This window comes from Cotesia glomerata, linkage group LG2, assembly GCF_020080835.1.
Source record: "Cotesia glomerata isolate CgM1 linkage group LG2, MPM_Cglom_v2.3, whole genome shotgun sequence".
NCBI classification, from domain to species: Eukaryota; Metazoa; Arthropoda; class Insecta; order Hymenoptera; family Braconidae; genus Cotesia; species Cotesia glomerata.
Window position 1 is genome coordinate 12,578,654 of NC_058159.1, and position 18,834 is coordinate 12,597,487.

At 31.9% G+C, this 18,834-nt stretch overlaps 1 protein-coding gene across 2 annotated transcripts in view; it reads left to right on the plus strand.

The window, feature by feature from the left end:
• Positions 1-420: 420 nt before the first annotated feature.
• Positions 421-18,834, plus strand: part of LOC123259782 (bromodomain and WD repeat-containing protein 3) — a 70,665-nt gene continuing 52,251 nt past the window's right edge. For both annotated transcript variants that reach the window (XM_044720468.1, XM_044720469.1), the window contains exons 1-4: positions 421-864; positions 935-993; positions 1,074-1,103; positions 5,929-5,988. In XM_044720468.1, the coding sequence (XP_044576403.1) occupies positions 825-864; positions 935-993; positions 1,074-1,103; positions 5,929-5,988 (189 nt within the window). In that variant the 5' untranslated portion in view covers positions 421-824. The remainder of the gene's footprint in view (positions 865-934; positions 994-1,073; positions 1,104-5,928; positions 5,989-18,834) is intronic.

Here is an 18,834-nt window from a genome sequence, read left to right on the forward strand (position 1 = left end):
ATGCATCTAGAGGCATTACAAAAGTAAAGTTAAAGTTTTCAATAAATAAGAATAACATCCACTAGATGGAAGCATAACACCACACAGTTTCAGAGTATATCATTATTAGTTACCAACTGCATAAATACTATGAAAATACAGTTTGAGAATTGTAAAAAAATTGATTCTGTGTCACACCAACCCGTTGACAGACTGAAAGCTTATTATTATTAAAATAAATTTTCAACCTAATCAACTAGCTTGTTTTTATATAAAAACCTGTAAATCAATAATTATTATATCAGCACAGATGATTGACATTTTAAAAATATTTCACAATACTATCGTTTTGATTGTTGTTTATTTTAGTCAAAAATGTCTTTGATTGTACATATTCTTTTAAATCTATAGTAAATTTAGGTTAATATTATTAGTTTACAGGTTATATATTTTGATAAACCTAAATCTATCCAATTATTCCTTTATACATGTATATATGCACAAACATATGTACGTACATGTGTGTATGCGTGCACGCGTATGTTGTACATGTGTATAATTCTATTCTTTAAAGTGGCACATGGAGTATGTACATTGCATATACTTGAGTGGAGTTTGTATTTAATATTATCAACGAAATTTTTAGATACTCAGACTGAAAAGGTGGAAACAGTACAAAAAAATAAAAGAACTATTTCAGTTAACAATAACAAATTAAAATTATCGTTCAATGATATAAAGAAGCAAGACAATAAATTGCATCATAAGTAAATACACGATGTGACAAAAGAAAACATTATTGTTTTTTGAGAAATTATTGTTACAAGCTTACCGAAGTTATTATAATGGAGAGGAATATTCTAAAGAAGTCTGCAACTGAACGGGGTAATTATTCTTAAAAAATCAATGTTTATCTAATAATTTTTTATTAACTGAGATATTTTTTTTTTTTTAGAATTGTATTTCCTGATAGCAAAATTCCTCGAAAATAGTCCTTGTACAGAAACTGCTAAAGTAAGTATTTTACGAACATATCGTTGAGATTAAATTTCTCTATTTCAAATATAACAATTGTTTTATTTTTTGCGTTACAGATTTTTAAGAGTGAATTAGAGGCGCTTAAGGTAAGATAATTTTATCTTGAGTATTTTTTAAGAGTTTGTTGTTTTTATACTTGAGTCAAATCTATTATTTTGTATCAAACGCTTTATTTTTTATCACCGTCTAAACTGTCACCTTTAGAATTTATTATGGAGTTATCATAATGCTATATTACAACGACAGGGTTGATGAGTTCGTCAAATAATTAATAAATAGTAATCAAGTATTTGTTTATTTATTTGTAACAGTGATGTTAAGTTTTCTTAAATACTTGAGTTAATTTTTCTTTGCTGTTATTAATAAGAAGACGTATGTAAAGCTGGCATTGGTATCAGTGTTTCGAACATTATTCAAGCAACAAGATTTATTTGTAATCGTTAATTTGAAAGAAAGATTTTATAAAAGACTAACCCTATGTAAAATTTATACTTATATAGTATCCACTTCAAAACTTTTTTAATTTTTTCAAATCGTTTTTATTCATATTAAATGCTTTATTCTACTCACAGATGCTTTTTTGTTGCTAGTTAGTTGTTTTATTCAGGATTTTATTGCTTGATTATTTTCCGAAAAACTGATGATAATTGTAGATTATGAGAAGACTTGCTATATAGACGTAATGTGAAGTAGCAGTAAAAATAATTTTATTTTTACAATGTTTTTTTTTGCTGCTTCATTTTCTTGGAATAATATTAAAAAGAATTTGTTAGGCTATGAATAAAAATAAATCATCTTTAATCTTTCCAAAAAAAACTGAGATGTTTATTTATCAGTGTGATGGTAAATAAACTTAAATTTCTTGGTTTTATTGAAAGTTAAAAGAAAGAAAACTGATTGTATCAAATGTCCATATTATCAAATAATAAAAAATAATGATTAAGTTTAATTACCTGTAAAAATCGAGTTACTAATATTACGAATATCTTTTATTAAATCACTAGTTGTTTCCCGTTTGCTTCACCGAGTATATTATGAATTTACATTTTTAAATTTTAACTTAAGATATAAGTGGAATACTTTCTTCACTGCTTTGCACGGATTCGAAATTCGATAAAATTCGCATTTACTTTTTATTCATGTAATTATTGTAGCTAATATTTTTAATAACTTTCAACGCGTTAGTGTTATGATATTTTAGTAAGCTTTCTAAAAAAAAAAAAATGAGTAATAATTTAGAAAAAAAAAGAATTCTAAATCGAGTAAAGGTCTTATAAGTGTAGTTGAAATAAGCATAGCCTTAAATACGACTAATATTTTGTCAAATTTTAATTTAGTTAGTGACACACATTTTCTAAAAAAAATATATTTTATATCTTCTACGGATTCTGATGAAAAAATGAGCAAAATTTCCATTTCATATATCATCACTCTCACACAACTTGCATTTGGAGTCGAATTACGCGGAATCCGATCTTAGCGGATTCCTAATTATTAAAAAAAAAATAACTTTTAACTCTCTTGATTTAAATCTTCAATTTCGTAAAAACCTTTGTTCAGTTAGTACAATGCCTTTCAATGATTCGCACCGGTCAAGAATTTTACGGAAAATGGAAACATCAAAATTTGGCCAACTCTAAATAAAGAAATCACTAAGTAAAAAATTTATATAAATATTATATTAGAAATAATAAAAAAATTATTTGTCTAAATAAGGATAATTCAAAATTTCGATAATAATAAAGGTAGTAATGTAAAAATTTAGTTACCAAAAAAATTGGAATTATTTTAAAAAAGATAAGCATAAAATTATAAAATTTAAAAATAAGATATCTATGAAATTAGACAAATCATAAAACAAACAAGTGAAATGACAGATATTTAAAAAAATGGAGAAGAATAAATTTAGACAAGTCAATAAAAAGACAATTGAAAATTTAGAAATATAAAAAAATTGACAGTTTTAATTATTCGTAAACTTAAAAAATATCCATCTCTAAATATAGACCAGTAAATTTAGATATCTTTAATTTTGGACATCTCTAAATATTTACAAATATAAATTTTTACAATTCTTAACAAAGACGATTAAAAACATAGTAATCATACAAAATAAGTACTAAGAAATTTAAAATACAAAAGATAGCTAAAAATTAATTAATTTTCCTGTGACCGCTGCTCCAGGAAGTTGTAGGTTATTTTTGATCGATTGTCTTTCAATTTTTAAAACACACCAATATTTTGCTTTTAATCTTAGTAAAAAATATTTTCGAGGACCCGGAACTACCAACAGCTCCTGTGACCGCTGCTCCAGGAAGTTGTAGGTTATTTTTGATCGATTGTCTTTTAGACAATCTCTTTTAGACAGAGTAAAATCTCTGTCGGTTTTTAGAATTACAGGACAATCGATCGCAAATAACTTTACAACTTCCTGGGGCAGCGTTCACAGGAGCTGTTGGTAGTTTCGGGTCTACATAAATATTTTTTACCAAAATTAAAAGCAAAATCTTGGTGTATTTTTTAGATTACAGGACAATCGAACGCAAATAACTTTACAACTTCCTGGAGCAGCGGTCACAGGAGCTGTTGGTAGTTCCGGGTCCTCGAAAATATTTTTTACTAAGATTAAAAGCAAAATATTGGTGTGTTTTAAAAATTGAAAGACAATCGATCAAAAATAACCTACAACTTCCTGGAGCAGCGGTCACAGGAAAATTAATTAATTTTTAGCTATCTTTTGTATTTTAAATTTCTTAGTACTTATTTTGTATGATTACTATGTTTTTAATCGTCTTTGTTATGAACTGTAAAAATTTATATTTGTAAATATTTAGAGATGTCCAAAATTAAAGATATCTAAATTTACTGGTCTATATTTAGAGATGGATATTTTTTAAGTTTACGAATAATTAAAACTGTCAATTTTTTTATATTTCTAAATTTTCAATTGTCTTTTTATTAACTTGTCTAAATTTATTCTTCGCCATTTTTTTAAATATCTGTCATTTCACTTGTTTGTTTTATGATTTGTCTAATTTCATAGATATCTTATTTTTAAATTTTATAATTTTATGCTTATCTTTTTTAAAATAATTCCAATTTTTTTGGTAACTAAATTTTTACATTACTACCTTTATTATTATCGAAATTTTGAATTATCCTTATTTAGACAAATAATTTTTTTATTATTTCTAATATAATATTTATATAAATTTTTTACTTAGTGATTTTTTTATTTAGAGTTGGCCAAATTTTGATGTTTCCATTTTCCGTAAAATTCTTGACCGGTGCGAATCATTGAAAGGCATTGTACCTCCCTGAATAAAAAAAAGTATTGAGACAAAGAAAAAAGTATTGGATTGACTAGAAAACTAATACTTTTCAATACTTTTTTTTTGTCTCAATACTTTTTTCTATCAGGGCTGTGTGATTAAGGAAAAACTCCTGCAAAGGATAGAATTTATAGAAGCTAAGGCTTAAAAATATATCATAATTAATACCCCTGCAATTTCTTAAAAAAAATATGTCTAAAAACTTTCAAATCTGTGAGAGTTACAATCCAAGAGTAGTATTTTTTTTTTTTAATTAACGCCCACAAAATCTGGTAGTAGAATTTTGTAAAATCCATTTTTAGCCGGTGTCGACGTAGTAAAAAAAAAAACTCCCTACTATATTTTAAGTCTTTAGATACGATATTTTTAAAATATGGATATTTTTATAACTAACACACCTGCAATTCTCTTTAATTTCTCTCAAATGCATAACGGTTAATGAATTACTTAACTTTCCGTTTATTAAAAATACTTGCTTTACTAAATGTCAAATCAGATAATAAACAATAAAATAATATTTTATTTCAATAAATGACAATCGAATAAAACGAATCATCGATAAAAACTGTAGGCTCCAGATCAGTAGTCAGCAATATATTATATGTTAAAGCCTTCACCGAAACACGCTCCATTTAATGAAATAATTTTCATATCTATCCGTTTTATAATTTTGCTATTGGAGCGGCCCAACAGAACGTCCATTATATATATACAGAGTGTCCCAGAAGTAGCGGACGCCATTGTAGCATCTGATAAAAAAAATAATTCTGAGACGAAAAGTCCTTAGCCATTTTTTAATAAGACGCATAGATAATTAATTATTAATTAAAATAATGTCCTTTTATGCGTTAGAGAGAGAGCACCAGTGTCCAGTCAAGTGCGTTCCAAACGAAGACGCTTGCACGTGTGAATGTGTAAGTAAATGTGTGTGACTACGTTAGCTATAGTAGCTAGTTAGTCATACAGTTAATTGTGTCTTTGTTTGCCACATACTTTACTGGACACTGACGCTCTCTCTCTAACACATAAAGCGACGTTACTTTAATTAATAATTAATTATCTATGCGTCTAATTAAAAAATGGCTAAGGACTTTTCGTCTCAGAATTATTTTTTTCATCAGATGCTACGATGGCGTCCGTTACTTCTGGGACATCCTGTATATATATATATATTATTTATATTTTTCTTTGGAATATTTTTAATTAATGATAGACTAGTAATAAATATCTATATCTATATCTATATCACATCTGAAGTCACTTTTTTTTGCACTTTCATTGCACTAATTTCTTTAATCGTTGAGTACCGAAAATGTATATTCTCAATTCTATACCTGAAGTAGTCATCAGAAAATTTATCTTAAAATCATAATATTTGTACCGTTAGGGCATTTTGGGCAAATTTTTAATTTTTATCGAAGAAACTTTTGCGAGGTACACATATAAATTTTATTCGTCTTTTTATCTCTAATACTATAAAAGCTGATATCATCTAGTACTTTTTAATTTATTAATTAAGTACTACACTAAAATTGTTTATTTTATTTAATGTTTTTTCTTTTCTTTAACGGTTTTGTAGGTTTTACCACAGCGACTTGATTGGAAAGGTATTCCACATGATCAAAATTTTGAAGAATGGGTAAGAATATTTGTAATGATTTAACAAAAATTTTTTTATTGAAATGTTCCTCATAATTTACAATATTTTATTTTATTTATTTCGATAAAAAAAAGTATATATATTAAACTGGGTCGAAATAACTTTTTATTTTTTTTTTTTCGATTAAGCGTATCTTAGAAGTTTCTTCAATATATAAAAAAAAATTCTCCTAAAGTTGGAGCTCAATGTCTCAAAAATTGAGCTGGCGCAAGGGGGAGGTCCCCTTTCCCGTTTAAATAACATTGTAAAATTTATTTTTTTTTTTATTTTTAAAATAAATATACGAATAAAATTTTTTTTTCAACTTTGCTTTCAACTATCTTATAGGAAATTCAATTCTTTACAAAATTGTTTATGTCCATTTTTTTCCTAAACTCAACAGAAACGAAGTTACAGAGGGCCGAATAAGAGGAAAAAAATAATTAATGAATTAATAATAAAAAATAATTTATTATTATAACTTATCCATGATTTAACTCAATATACTTCATTATTCATCAAAAATTTTTGAATTTAACATTATTAACATTATATTTCGAAATAATAAAAAAAAAAGTTTAAAATAAAACAGAAATGAATTACAATTGATATATTTATACATTTTTTTGTTCACTGTTGACCAGTTAGATTTATATGGGTCATTCCATGTGGAACGCTAAGAAAATCGGGAAGTTATTGTTTTCACTCCGTCTTGCAAAAATCAAATTTTCATCAGATCTTGGCGTTTGAAGGTTACAGGAAGCTTCCCTGACTACTCCCGCGAGGTTGTCACTATGTCTGTGTGTGTGTGTGTGTGTGTGTGTGTGTGTGTGTGTTTTTTTTAGGGGGGGGGGAATCCTTTTTACGGATTCTAGGCATAGCTGTTTGGCCTGGATATGTGGCGACTCGACGCAGTGTCATACTAAAACTCGACGCTGACGCCCCTACCCACTATACCCTAAAGCCCTTTCTCTTCTATCCTCTGATCCCCCATGGTACCGCCGTAAGGCATTTCTTCGTGGGGGGAGGAATTAGCTGCCGCTCTTCCTTCTGGTGGCTAAGATGTTATTTCTTCCTTCTAGATTCTGTCTTTCGCTCTTTTCCTCTCAGTGGATCGCAACTCGGTAAGCACTTTTGTAGCAAAAGTGCTTGTGGCGTTCCAGGCAGCTTCTGACGACAACATTGCTTCTACTATTGACTCTGGTTGGGTTCTCTTTTTCAGAATCTTCCCCAACTCATCGCGCTGTTGGTTGAAACGTGGACACACAAAGAAAATATGCTCCGCATCTTCATTGACCCCTGGACAGGACGGGCACTCTGGGGTATCATTGTGCTTAAAGCGGTGAAGATACTTCCGGTAACATCCGTGTCCTGATAACATCTGCGTTAAATAATAATTGATCTCACCGTGACTCCGGCTGAACCACACATCAATCCGAGGTATGAGACGGTACGTCCACCGACCTTTCTCTGAAGCATTCCAGTCTTGTTGCCATCTTGCGATGCTGTGTTGCCGTTCTTCCCTTCTAAGTTCTTCAGGGCTCAGTGTGGTTGACCTTTTTCGTTGATATAGGTTCCGTCTTTCCTCAGCTAGGACTCTGAGAGGCAGAGTACCGGAAATAACACACACTGCTTCCTCTGATATTGTGCGGAAGGCGCTAGCTACTCGTAGGGCACTCAGTCGATATACTGGTCCAGCCTTTCTCCATGATGCTTGCGTCTTTAATGCGTCGGCCCAAATGGATATTCCGTAAGTGAACACCGATGTGACTACTGATGACAATAATAGCCTCCTGCTCTGTTTTGGGCCTCCGACGTTCGGCATCAGTCGTGCGAGACTAGCCCTCACTACTGACGCTTTGGCACTGACATGTTCCACTTGCTGCTTGAAGTTGAGTCGGGCATCAAGCATCACTCCGAAATATCGGATATAAGGTTGTGATGTGATTTCTTGTTCGCTGACTTTCAGCTTAATGGTCTCTACCACTTTTCTGCTGGTAATAAGTACTGCCTCAGTCTTGTGTTGCGCCAGCTGCAGGTTCACTGCGTCCATCCACCGGTTAACGTGCTCAAAAGTGAGATCGAACATATGATTTATCTGGTCAAGGTGTTTGGCAACGATCACTACGGCTACGTCATCTGCATATGCTACGAGTTTGACGTTTCTTGGCAGAGTTAGTCTTAATAGACCGTCATACATAATGTTCCACAGGAGCGGGCCTAGAACTGAACCTTGTGGTACCCCTCCAGTAATATCATACTCCCTCGGACCGTTCTTCGTGTCATACTTCAGGACCCTGTTTTCAAAGTAGCTTGCTACGATCTTAAGCAGGTATTCTGGTACATTCTTCTCTTGGAGGGCCTGCATGATGAATTTTCAATTGGCGGAGTTGAAGGCGTTTCTGATGTCTAGTGTCGCCACCAGGCAATACTTCTTCGTTCCACCTTTCCATCTGGTTCCTGCGATTGCTTCCTTGGCCGTATCAACAACCTGTTTGATTGCGTCCAGGGTTGATCGTCCTTTCCGGAATCCATACTGATTGTCTGCCAGGAGTGGGTCGACTACTGCTTCAATTCTCTGGTGAATTATGCGCTCAAATATCTTACCCGCCGTATCTAGCATGCAAAGTGGTCGGTAAGATGACGGTTCTTCTGGTGGTTTCTTCCCTTTAGGTAACAGTACCAATCGTTGCTGTTTCCACTTCTAAAAAAAAAAAAATTTGCTTTGATATGGCAAAGCAAATTTTTTTTGAGGAAAAGTCCCCTCCTTGAGGCATGCATTATAAGCGTCGAGGAATAATGTTGGAGCTCCCTTTATGATGGTTTTCAAGGCTATATTAGGGATTCCGTCCAATCCCGGCGCTTTATTATTCCCTACACGGTTACAGGCCTCCAGCAGTTCTTCTTCAGTGACAGGTGGAATGTCGTCCAGTTCGCCTGGCGCCAACTGGTAATCGAAGTTGCGTTGCTGTGGGAACAGTGCAGTGACGATTTTCTGAAGAAGTTGAGGACACGTAGGTGATGGCATTTGTTTTTTTTTCAGGTGGGTCATAACCACCTTATAAGGCCTACCCCACACGTCTTTATCCACCTCGTATATAAGCTCTTTCCAGCATCTTCTTTTGCTCTCTTTGATGGCTTTATTCAGTTCACAACGCGCCTTTTTTGTACTCTGCGATCAGCTCCACTAAGTTGAGCCGTTGATAGCCGCGCTGGGAGATTCTTCTCTTTCTATGACACTCGGAGGACGCTGATGTGGTCGTTTCACCAATGCACCGAAGGTCTCGAATTTATGCCACATTTACGAGGCATACTGGCATCACAAGCATGTGTTACTCTCCTCATCAGGTCCTTAGTATGTTGTTCTGCACATCCAGTGTTGATCGGATCACCATCGAGGGCTATTAGCAATGCTTCTGGGTCAAAAGATTTCACCTTCCAACCAACGATGTTAGACTGCTTGATTGGTCTCTTGAGGTTCTGGTCGTTTGATATTTCCCAGAATATCGCATGATGGTCGCTGGAAGTGTAGATGTCCAACACTTTCCAGTTGTAGTCACCTCTAGCAAGGCTATTACTGACAAAAGTGAGGTCTACAATTGAGCTTGCGTCACCTTTGGTGTAGGTCGGCGTATCACCACGGTTGAGCGAAACTACATCTAGTGTAGTAAAGGCCTCTAGTAGTGCTTTCCCTCGTGCGTTGGTATGTTTGCTGCCCCAGTCAACTGCCCAGGAGTTGAAGTCTCCGGCTATCGCTACTGGATGGTATTGCTTCGCATCTTCAGTTAGTCGATTCAAGAAATCAGTGAAGTCAACAATGGAGAGGCTAGGTGGTGCGTAGCAGCTATAGAAGCGGATGCCCTCTACTGATACTGCTACAAAGCCGGCATTGCTGTTGTCGACCGCATTTTGGAAAGGGAGCTTGCCACATGACCAGATGACAGCTTTGGATGTGCTATCAGATTCCCAGGGTTGGGTACTCAGGTGTTTATATGGCTCTGCTATTAGTACCAAGTCAAGCTCTAATTCTCGCACGGATTGCATGAGCAGGTCATGCGCTGCCTCACAATAGTTGAGATTGAGCTGTAGTATCCTCATGGTTGTTTGTTCGTCAACTTCTGGAGCGCCTCCTGAAATACCGGGCACCTGTGGGTGCCGGCATGGTGAGCCACGTCCTTTGCTCCTTGCTGCTCAGCACATATTGCACACTTGGCAGGATTTTTACAGTCAGAGATACGGTGCCCTGTGTGTGTGTGTGTGTGTGTGTGTGTGTGTGTGTGTGTGTGTGCGTGCGTGCGTGCGTGCGCAGAACGACTAAACCGATCGAAATCTACTAAACGGCGTTCTAAAGAGTTCCCTCAAACTTAGATTTCCTGTGAATTTGAACCGATTCGGTCTTCCTACTTTTTGCGGTTTGCTCGAAAAATTAAAAAAAAATATACTTTTTTCAAAAACTGTACTTTGACGACTCCTACCGGTGAACCAGTGCGAGTTACACAAAAAAACTCTAAAGCTATTTTGAAGAGCGTGAAATTCCCCACAAGGTCCATCAAACCGATTTGCAATATTGTAAAAGCCGGGTAAGCATTGGAAATTTGAAAAAAAAAAAAAAATTTTTTTACATGCATTTTTAACGGTAAAACTTTAAATTTTTATTGTAAGTACTTGAAATTATTATTAAAAGCTCAAACTTGATAAGAATTTTTTTTTCTATATGTAGATTAATATTTTGCATGAGCACCGAAAAAAAAAAAATTTTGCGGAAATGAACCACCCTAATATATATATATATATATATATATATATATATATATATATATATATATATATATATATATATATATATATATATATATATATATATATATATATATATATATATATTGAAATAAAATGTATAATCAACGTGAATATATTAATTATACTAATTTTTATAAGTTGGAGGCCCTCTTCTTCATTCAACTAACTAACGAATACTAAACGTATCATAACCAATAAATACGAAACAAAACACAATCGATTAAATGACAGACAGATTCTTTTTTGTTTTTAAACAAAAGATAGCGTAAATAAATGACATCTTTACATAACCTATGAAAGATGAATAATTTTTAAACAAAAGATAGTAGCGTAAATAAATGCCATATTTACATAACCTAGAAATGAATTAACAAAACCGTTGCTATAGACAATAATTCATGTCACAACCTTGTGGATGCGTGGGTAGATGCGTGGGAGTGCGTGGGTGGATGTGTGGGAGTGCGTGAGTAGATGCGTGGGAGGGTGTGTGGAAACGCGTTTATAAGCATTGAAGTGACGTTAGACATTTTGCCGGTCTTTATGCACTCGAATATGAAGAAGAAGTGATGTTTATTTGTTTTAGTAGCAGAAATAAATGACTATCCACATAAATTTGAAAAAAATGGTAAAGGGTTGATGGAATTCAAAAAATGAATAGCCTAAAACCTTTTACAATCAATTCCGCGTCGAATGGTCATGGTCTCATGCCGATACCTGACTAGAAATTGTAGTGAGGAATGCCGAAGAATTAGTGAGGGGCAAGTTTGGCTTGCCTAACTTAGGCAAGCCTAATTTGCGCCTTCTTAAATCCACGTTAGGCAAAACGAAGATTGGCATGCCAAATTTGCATGTAATTTGGGACATCTATGGCAAGCCGAACTTCGGCGAACCTTTGGAATGCCTGACTAGCTGGAAATAACGATAACCAAAGATTTGCCGTAGTTAGGCTTGCCATAGATGGCCCCAATTACTTTCAAGTTTGGCAAACCTAACTTCCGTAGACCTTTGGATTTTATAATTTCCTGCAAGTTAGGCATTCCAAACGTTTGACGAACTTCGGCGTTTTTTGCCAAAGTACTCTAAAACGGAGTGGAAGAAGATATTTGGCTTTAAGGGGGTATTCTAGTGTAGAGACATGAATTTTAGGTAATTTTTAAAGTGTCGTAAAAAAAAAGCAATCAATATTTTTACCATACATTTTTTTATCAGTTATTAATTAATGTTTCAAGATTACAGAAAAAAAATAAAAAAAAAAAAAAAGTCAAAAATGTAAAAAACTGGCAGCCGATGAAGTGGGGGGCGTCAAAAAATTGGCAGATGAGTTTTGACATGATTTCAACCCTCCTAGTCATCTGAAATGAAAAAATAAAAAAGATTATTAATCTGCAATGATGTCGCAAGAATCAGAACTAGCGATGAGTGAAAAAAAAATTTTTTGACAAAATGGCGACTGTTTGAAAAAAAGACGATTTTTTTTACCATTTTTTTGAGTTTCTCGAATTTTTTAAAAATAGTCAAAATTGAAATTTGGGGATGAGGCTAGTTCCAATTCTTGAGAGGTCTATAAAGAAGATTCTCTGAAAATTTCAAGTGAATCGGTCCAGTAGAACTCAAGAAATCGTGACAAATATATTGAAAAAGTCTGTTCTGAGAAAAACGCATTTAAAGTTTTGCGTAAAGTTTTTCGCTGTCAAAGTCATGAAATGATATATTATACTTACTTTTATTCAATCTGCCATTCCTGCTTCATACATCAGACCTTCTTCTACTTCAAAAAAACTATTTTCTGCGTTTCTCTCTTCCAATCGAGCAGTTCTGGCCTCCTTTGAAGCGTTGGATGTACGTATTTCGGAGCGTTCAATCCGGGCGTTGTCTCGTCTCACAGCAAATGAATGAGCTTCCGGCCCAATTTTCATTCCCATAAGGGTCATCATTTTTAAAATTGGAATGAAACCTTCATTAAAAATGCAAACAGCGAGAAATGTTGCTATTTCAATTATCTTAGGTCCAGAATGAATATGTTTCGGCGCGAAAGTCCAAATCAACGAGTTTAGAGACTCATTATTACACATTATTATATACACACATATATATATATATATATATATATATATATATATATATATATATATATATATATATATATATATCCTTTATATACATATATATAAAGGACAAAAGGTTTAACTGAGAAATATAGATTCAGGTAGACGGAGAATCCCTAATGTCTTTTGTTCGACTAGACCCAACCGAACCAGTTTGGAGGCCGGGTCAGTAAAATGTCTATATCTCCGAAAATAATTTAAATTTTCAAAAATCCTCTCGTAGACATATTCTTAAATAGTTAAACTTTGAAAATATAAAAAAAAAAAATCGATTTTTTGGAAATTCTACACTAGAATACCCCCTTAAGTCTTTCCAAGGTTAAGCCTTTTAGTTCTATACATATAAAAGTGTGTATTTATGAGAGTATTTGTGTATTGTACATATAAACATGGTGTCTCATGTACCCGACTAGAAATTTCAGTGAGGCATATGCCGAAGAACCAATTCGGGGCAAGTTTGGCTTGCCTAACTTAGGGTTGCCTAGGTTGTACCTCATAAAAACCAAGGTAGGCAGAACGAAATGTTTGGCTTGCCATATTTGAACGTAACTAGGAAAGTTTCATGGATTCCTTAAGTCTGATATATCATGGGAACGCCGAACTGGTTTTAAGTAACGATAACCTGAGTTTTGCTAGTTTGGAGCGAACTTGGCTTTCCGAACTTAGTCTAGCCCAATTCGAATTTTATTTGTTTTAAATTAGGCAAGCCGAACATTGGTTGTGCTTATAAGTATCTTGAAGTACGAGGTCGCTCATTATCGGCGTAGCGTCGCGGTATGGTATAGGGCCCTCGTGCGTCGGGTACCGTGTTCGAGTCTCGCGTTCGACATGTACGATTTTTAATAATTAATAATTACTAATTATAATTACTATTAAGGCGAGTGTGAAGTAAAGTTAAGTGTTATGTGTGATTAGTGTAGCTAAGTCCTCCATCATCTCCCCTTTGACTTATCAAATCTACCAATCAAAAAAATCTCTTCACATTAAAAAACGCTCAAAAAAACAAAAAAAAATTACAGAAAAAATAAAATTAAATAATAAAAATAATATTAATTAAAAGCAACAAAGAATTTGTTTTTTTTTTTTTATTCATGAAATATTAAAAAAATTTAGTCCTAAATTTAATATTTATACTTAAAATAGTAAAAAAAGATAAAAAAATAAGCATTTGTTTTTATTAATTTTCGCTTGATAATAAAAAAGCTAAAAATCAAGAAAGAATTAGATTTGGATTCTTCGTTTCGAATTTGGTTTCCAAACTGCAACCTAATCAGGAAGCCAAGTGAGGCTGAGCCTCGCAACTGCGTTATATCCCAAACTTCGCCTTGGTTTGGATGCCTCACTTACTGCGTTTGGAATTCGGCATGCCTTACTTGCGCCAAATCACTGCCTCACTGAAATTTCTAGTCGGGTAGGTCCAGTAGTTTTCAAGTTTACCGCGGTGGAAAAAAACAAAAGTTGCTTATATATATATATATATATATATATATATATATATATATATATATATATATATATATATATATATATATATATATATATATATATATATATATATATATATATATATATATAGATAACGTGGCTTGTCACGACGGTAGCGTCTACAATTTTTAAGGGATCCTAATGAAACTTACAATACTTTTTTTTATAGGCGATTACGAAGGTCAAGTTTAAATACGAGCTCAATCGGTCAATTAGTTTGGAAATTATAGCATTTTTAAACTGTGAAAATTTCATACTCTCACTACTTCTCCTTCAAATAACTTTTGAAAGCATCGAGATATTTAATTTCTGTAAAATGAATCTGAAAGCTGAGACATTAAGCTTTAATTTACGGTAATGCGCGTTTTCACTCCCGACAAAACATCCTCCGACAAAATATCCCAAGGAAAAAATATCACTCGACATAATATCCTCTGACAAAATATTCCCCAGTATAGTGAGAAACTTAGAATCATCATAATATTATTTAAAGTACCCACCGCAGACAAAATACGTTAAAAAAAGACACAGCACGATAAAAAGCTTATGTGTTGGTCTACCGTCGAATAAACACACACAAAATTCATGATAAAAGGGCACAACACGGTAACAAGCTTATGTATTGGTCTACTATCGAATTAACACACACAAAATCCATGATGAAAGGGCACAACACGGTAACAAGCATATGTTTTGGCGTATTTTTAGATAAACACACACAAAATCACGCTTAAATAAATAATGAAATAATGTTCGTAGTAAAAAATAATTATTCATAAGAATCACGCGGGAAAGGGTTATTTTGTCAAGAGATATTTTGTCCGTAGGATGTTTTGTCGGGGGATGAAAACACGTGGAATCTTAATTTACATGTTCTTCTAAATCAAAAAATATACATCTTAGGATCATTTTTGAGAAATTTTACTTTTGCAGTTGTATTGTCCACAGAAATGAAATAAAATGAAATCTACTTCCATTTCGGATGCCGAATAGCTTTTTTTTTGGATTCAAACAGCCCTAAAAAATCTTAAAAATCAAAATTTTCGAAATCCCCTTCGTGCAATTTTAGCTACTGAATAGACGAATACGGAGAAAAAAAGTTGCGAGTCGCTTCATATTTATACAAATTACAGATGCGACCAGTTCAAAGAAAGTAGTTTCGAGAAAAACGCGTTTTCGTCGGAGCGCCGCGCGTGCAACGGTCAGTTGACGCACTGTCACAAAAATGACTATAACTCGAAAAATATTCAGAATTTTCATATAGAACTATAGATACATAGATACATATTTTTGAATATATAAACTTTGATTTAATAAAAAAAAAAATTTTTTTTTTTTTAAATTTCACAGTGGCTATCCCCCTTCTGGCTAACTTCTAACTATTATAATATCTTAATTTTGTAAATTTGGAAAGTATTGGGTTCTATTTCGGTTTCTAAAAATCTAATTTTCATCAGATCTGAACCTTTTGAAGTTCTAGAAAGTTGTTCTGGATTATCAAAATACGTGGTATTTTGATAATCATAATAAGTTTACTGATTATCACAATTCCTAGGTATACTGATTATTAGTATACCAATATAACAGACTATTAGATGTTTATAACCTCACTTTACTGGCACAAATAAATTGACTTATAAAACTAACAAAACAAATAAAAATAAAAATTAAAAGTGTAATAATAAATTTTTTTCAAGCCAATATAATAAATATTAGTTGAATTCTATTTTCACCAGTGCATAAATCAAATAAACTGACTGACAGTCTTAAAACGTCGATGGCAGTAACAGCGCATATATTATAGTATTACTTCGCAGAGTATAGGTCTTGAACTGACATATTTTGATAATCACAATACGTTGTATTTTTATTATCAAAATACTTGATTTGCTGATTATCAAAATACTTTTTTCTCAGTGTACAGTTGTCAGAAAGAGGTGGACGAACGAGCGTTGACCAATTTTGATTCGAATCTAGTCATATTTCGTAGCCTACGAATTATGTGGTTGTGAAGTTATTAAGAATAAAAAAAAAAATGTTTTCTTATGTTATTATAACTTACAACTTTGATAGGGTAAATACCCCAATAAATGGACGGTCAAGCAAACTCTCGTGTTCTATTAAAAAAACAATATAGTAATATACAGATAAGTTGGAATAAAGTAAATTATATTTATGTAAAAATATATAATTAACCAGGACAACAGAAGTAAAACTTCGTAAAACGTTGTAGTAATTAATAAAAAAGAAAAATGTAAGAAAAAAACCAAAACCCCAGTAGGTGGACAAAATCTCCAGTAGATGGACAGTCAATACCAATAGATGAACACTACTTATAAGTGATATTTTCAATTCATTATTTATATCATAAATAAATAATTTATTAATTTTTTCCACTAAAAAATACAGCTTGATAAAATTAAAAAGAAAAGGTTATAAATCGGATGGTAATTTTCAAAATATATCATAAAGTGATTTTATTATTTTTGAACACGTAATGCTTTCTTATGCAAAGTAACATATAAAACATATTAATATAGAGAATACTAATAATTAATAAATAATCAATATAAATTCATAAAACACAACGTTAAAAACATTTTATGTTGTTTTCTTCTTCCTTTTAATAGATCTGTTCTATTTTGTTTTTGAATTTCCTTCTCTCAATTTTCTCTTTTATTTAGCGTTTTTTTTTTCCTCTTCAATTTCTTCAATAATCATAATAATACTTTAATTTTCAGTACATGTCTGTTTACTATAATCTTTACTCTTATTCTCACATTGATCCACCAATAAAATTAAAAAAAAATAAGAAAATTCATCATATAAACTCAATGTTCATCTATTGGATAGAGGTAAGAAAAGTGTCACTAATAGATAGACACTAAATTTTCTTATTTTTTTTTCGATTTCATTATTAAAATATATTTCTAGCATTGTGAGTGAAATATAAGCGTAATTAAATGTACATATCTTACTTTTTTTATTATTTTTAATAATAATAACAAATAACTTCCACCAACTATCTGTCATGTGCTTACTAATGGTGGCGCTCTCGGAGCAAAACTTCGAGACGTCAAATTTAAATAATTTTTTTAAACTGTTATTTTAAATACAAAGTTAAAAAAAATTACTTTTCACTCTCAGAACTATATGTAGACAAAAAAAATTAATGACTTAAAATTTTTGTTCTTAAAACTAATGTAATTGCTTCTGGAAATAATATTTGTCCATCCATTGGGGGGTGTCCATCTATTGGGATATTTACCCTAGTGTTCAACGGATCGATTCTTGAAAATTTTCACAAAAATGTTTTCTTAGAATAGTTTAGATTTTTGAGATTAAAATGCTTGTAAAGTTTTATTATTACGCTTGTAAAAGTCAAAAAAGCCTTAGAACCCATATTCTTGAACTAAAAAATCTTAATAACGTATTGCTAAGTTTGTATTCAGGTGATTTGAGCTTGAAAGTAGTGGGGAGTTTTCAGAGTTAGACTGCGGGATAGACCGCACCTTGTTTCCTTTTTCTTAATTTTATCAAATAGATAACTTTTTTTTTTTTTTTTTTTTTTTTTCGATTAAAAATATCTTAAAAGTTTCTTCAATATAAAAAGAAAATTTTCCTAAAATTTGAGCTCAATATCTCAAAAATTGAGCTGGCGCAAGGGGGGGTCTCCTTTCCCATTTAAATAACGTTGTAAAATTTCTTTTTTTTTATTCTTAAAATAACTACACGAATCAAACTTTTTTTTCAATTTTGCTCTCAACTATCTTATAGGAAATTTAATTCTCTACAAAATCTAAATCGATAGATCAACGTCAATACGTTATTTGTCAGTTTGACTTTCCTTCGTTTTTATTGCTTCAACTATTTTTTATTTTACTTCCAGTGACACAGAATTATACAATTTAGATTTAGATTCATTGTGTATTAAAAATATTGGTGATTCTATAACGTATAAGTCTATGACTTTATTCGAACAGTTTGAGCGTTCAAGTGATTTCCTTAACTTACCTTTTTCACAGTGGCCGAGTGATCAAAATTATACAACTTGCTTATCATTATTAAAAAATGTAAAAGTAGTGAATGATTTTGCTTAAAGAGCAGTTGCTTTAATTGAAGAACTTATTAAGTTTGGTACTAAAGACGAAGAGCAAAAACAGTATTTGTGGAAAATTGTACAGTATCATCGCAAATTATATCCGTGCAATGAATAATATTATATAAATCTAACTAGTCAACAGTGATGAAGAAAAAAATGTATAAATATAATAATTGTAATTAATTTCTGTTTTATTGCAAACTTTGATTTTTTTATAATTTCGAAATAATGTCAAATTCAAAAATTTTCGATGAATAATGAAGTATATTGAGTTAAATCGTTAATAAGTTAAATTAATAAATTTTCTTCTGTTATTAATTCATTAATTATTTTTTTCCTCCTATTCGGCCCTCT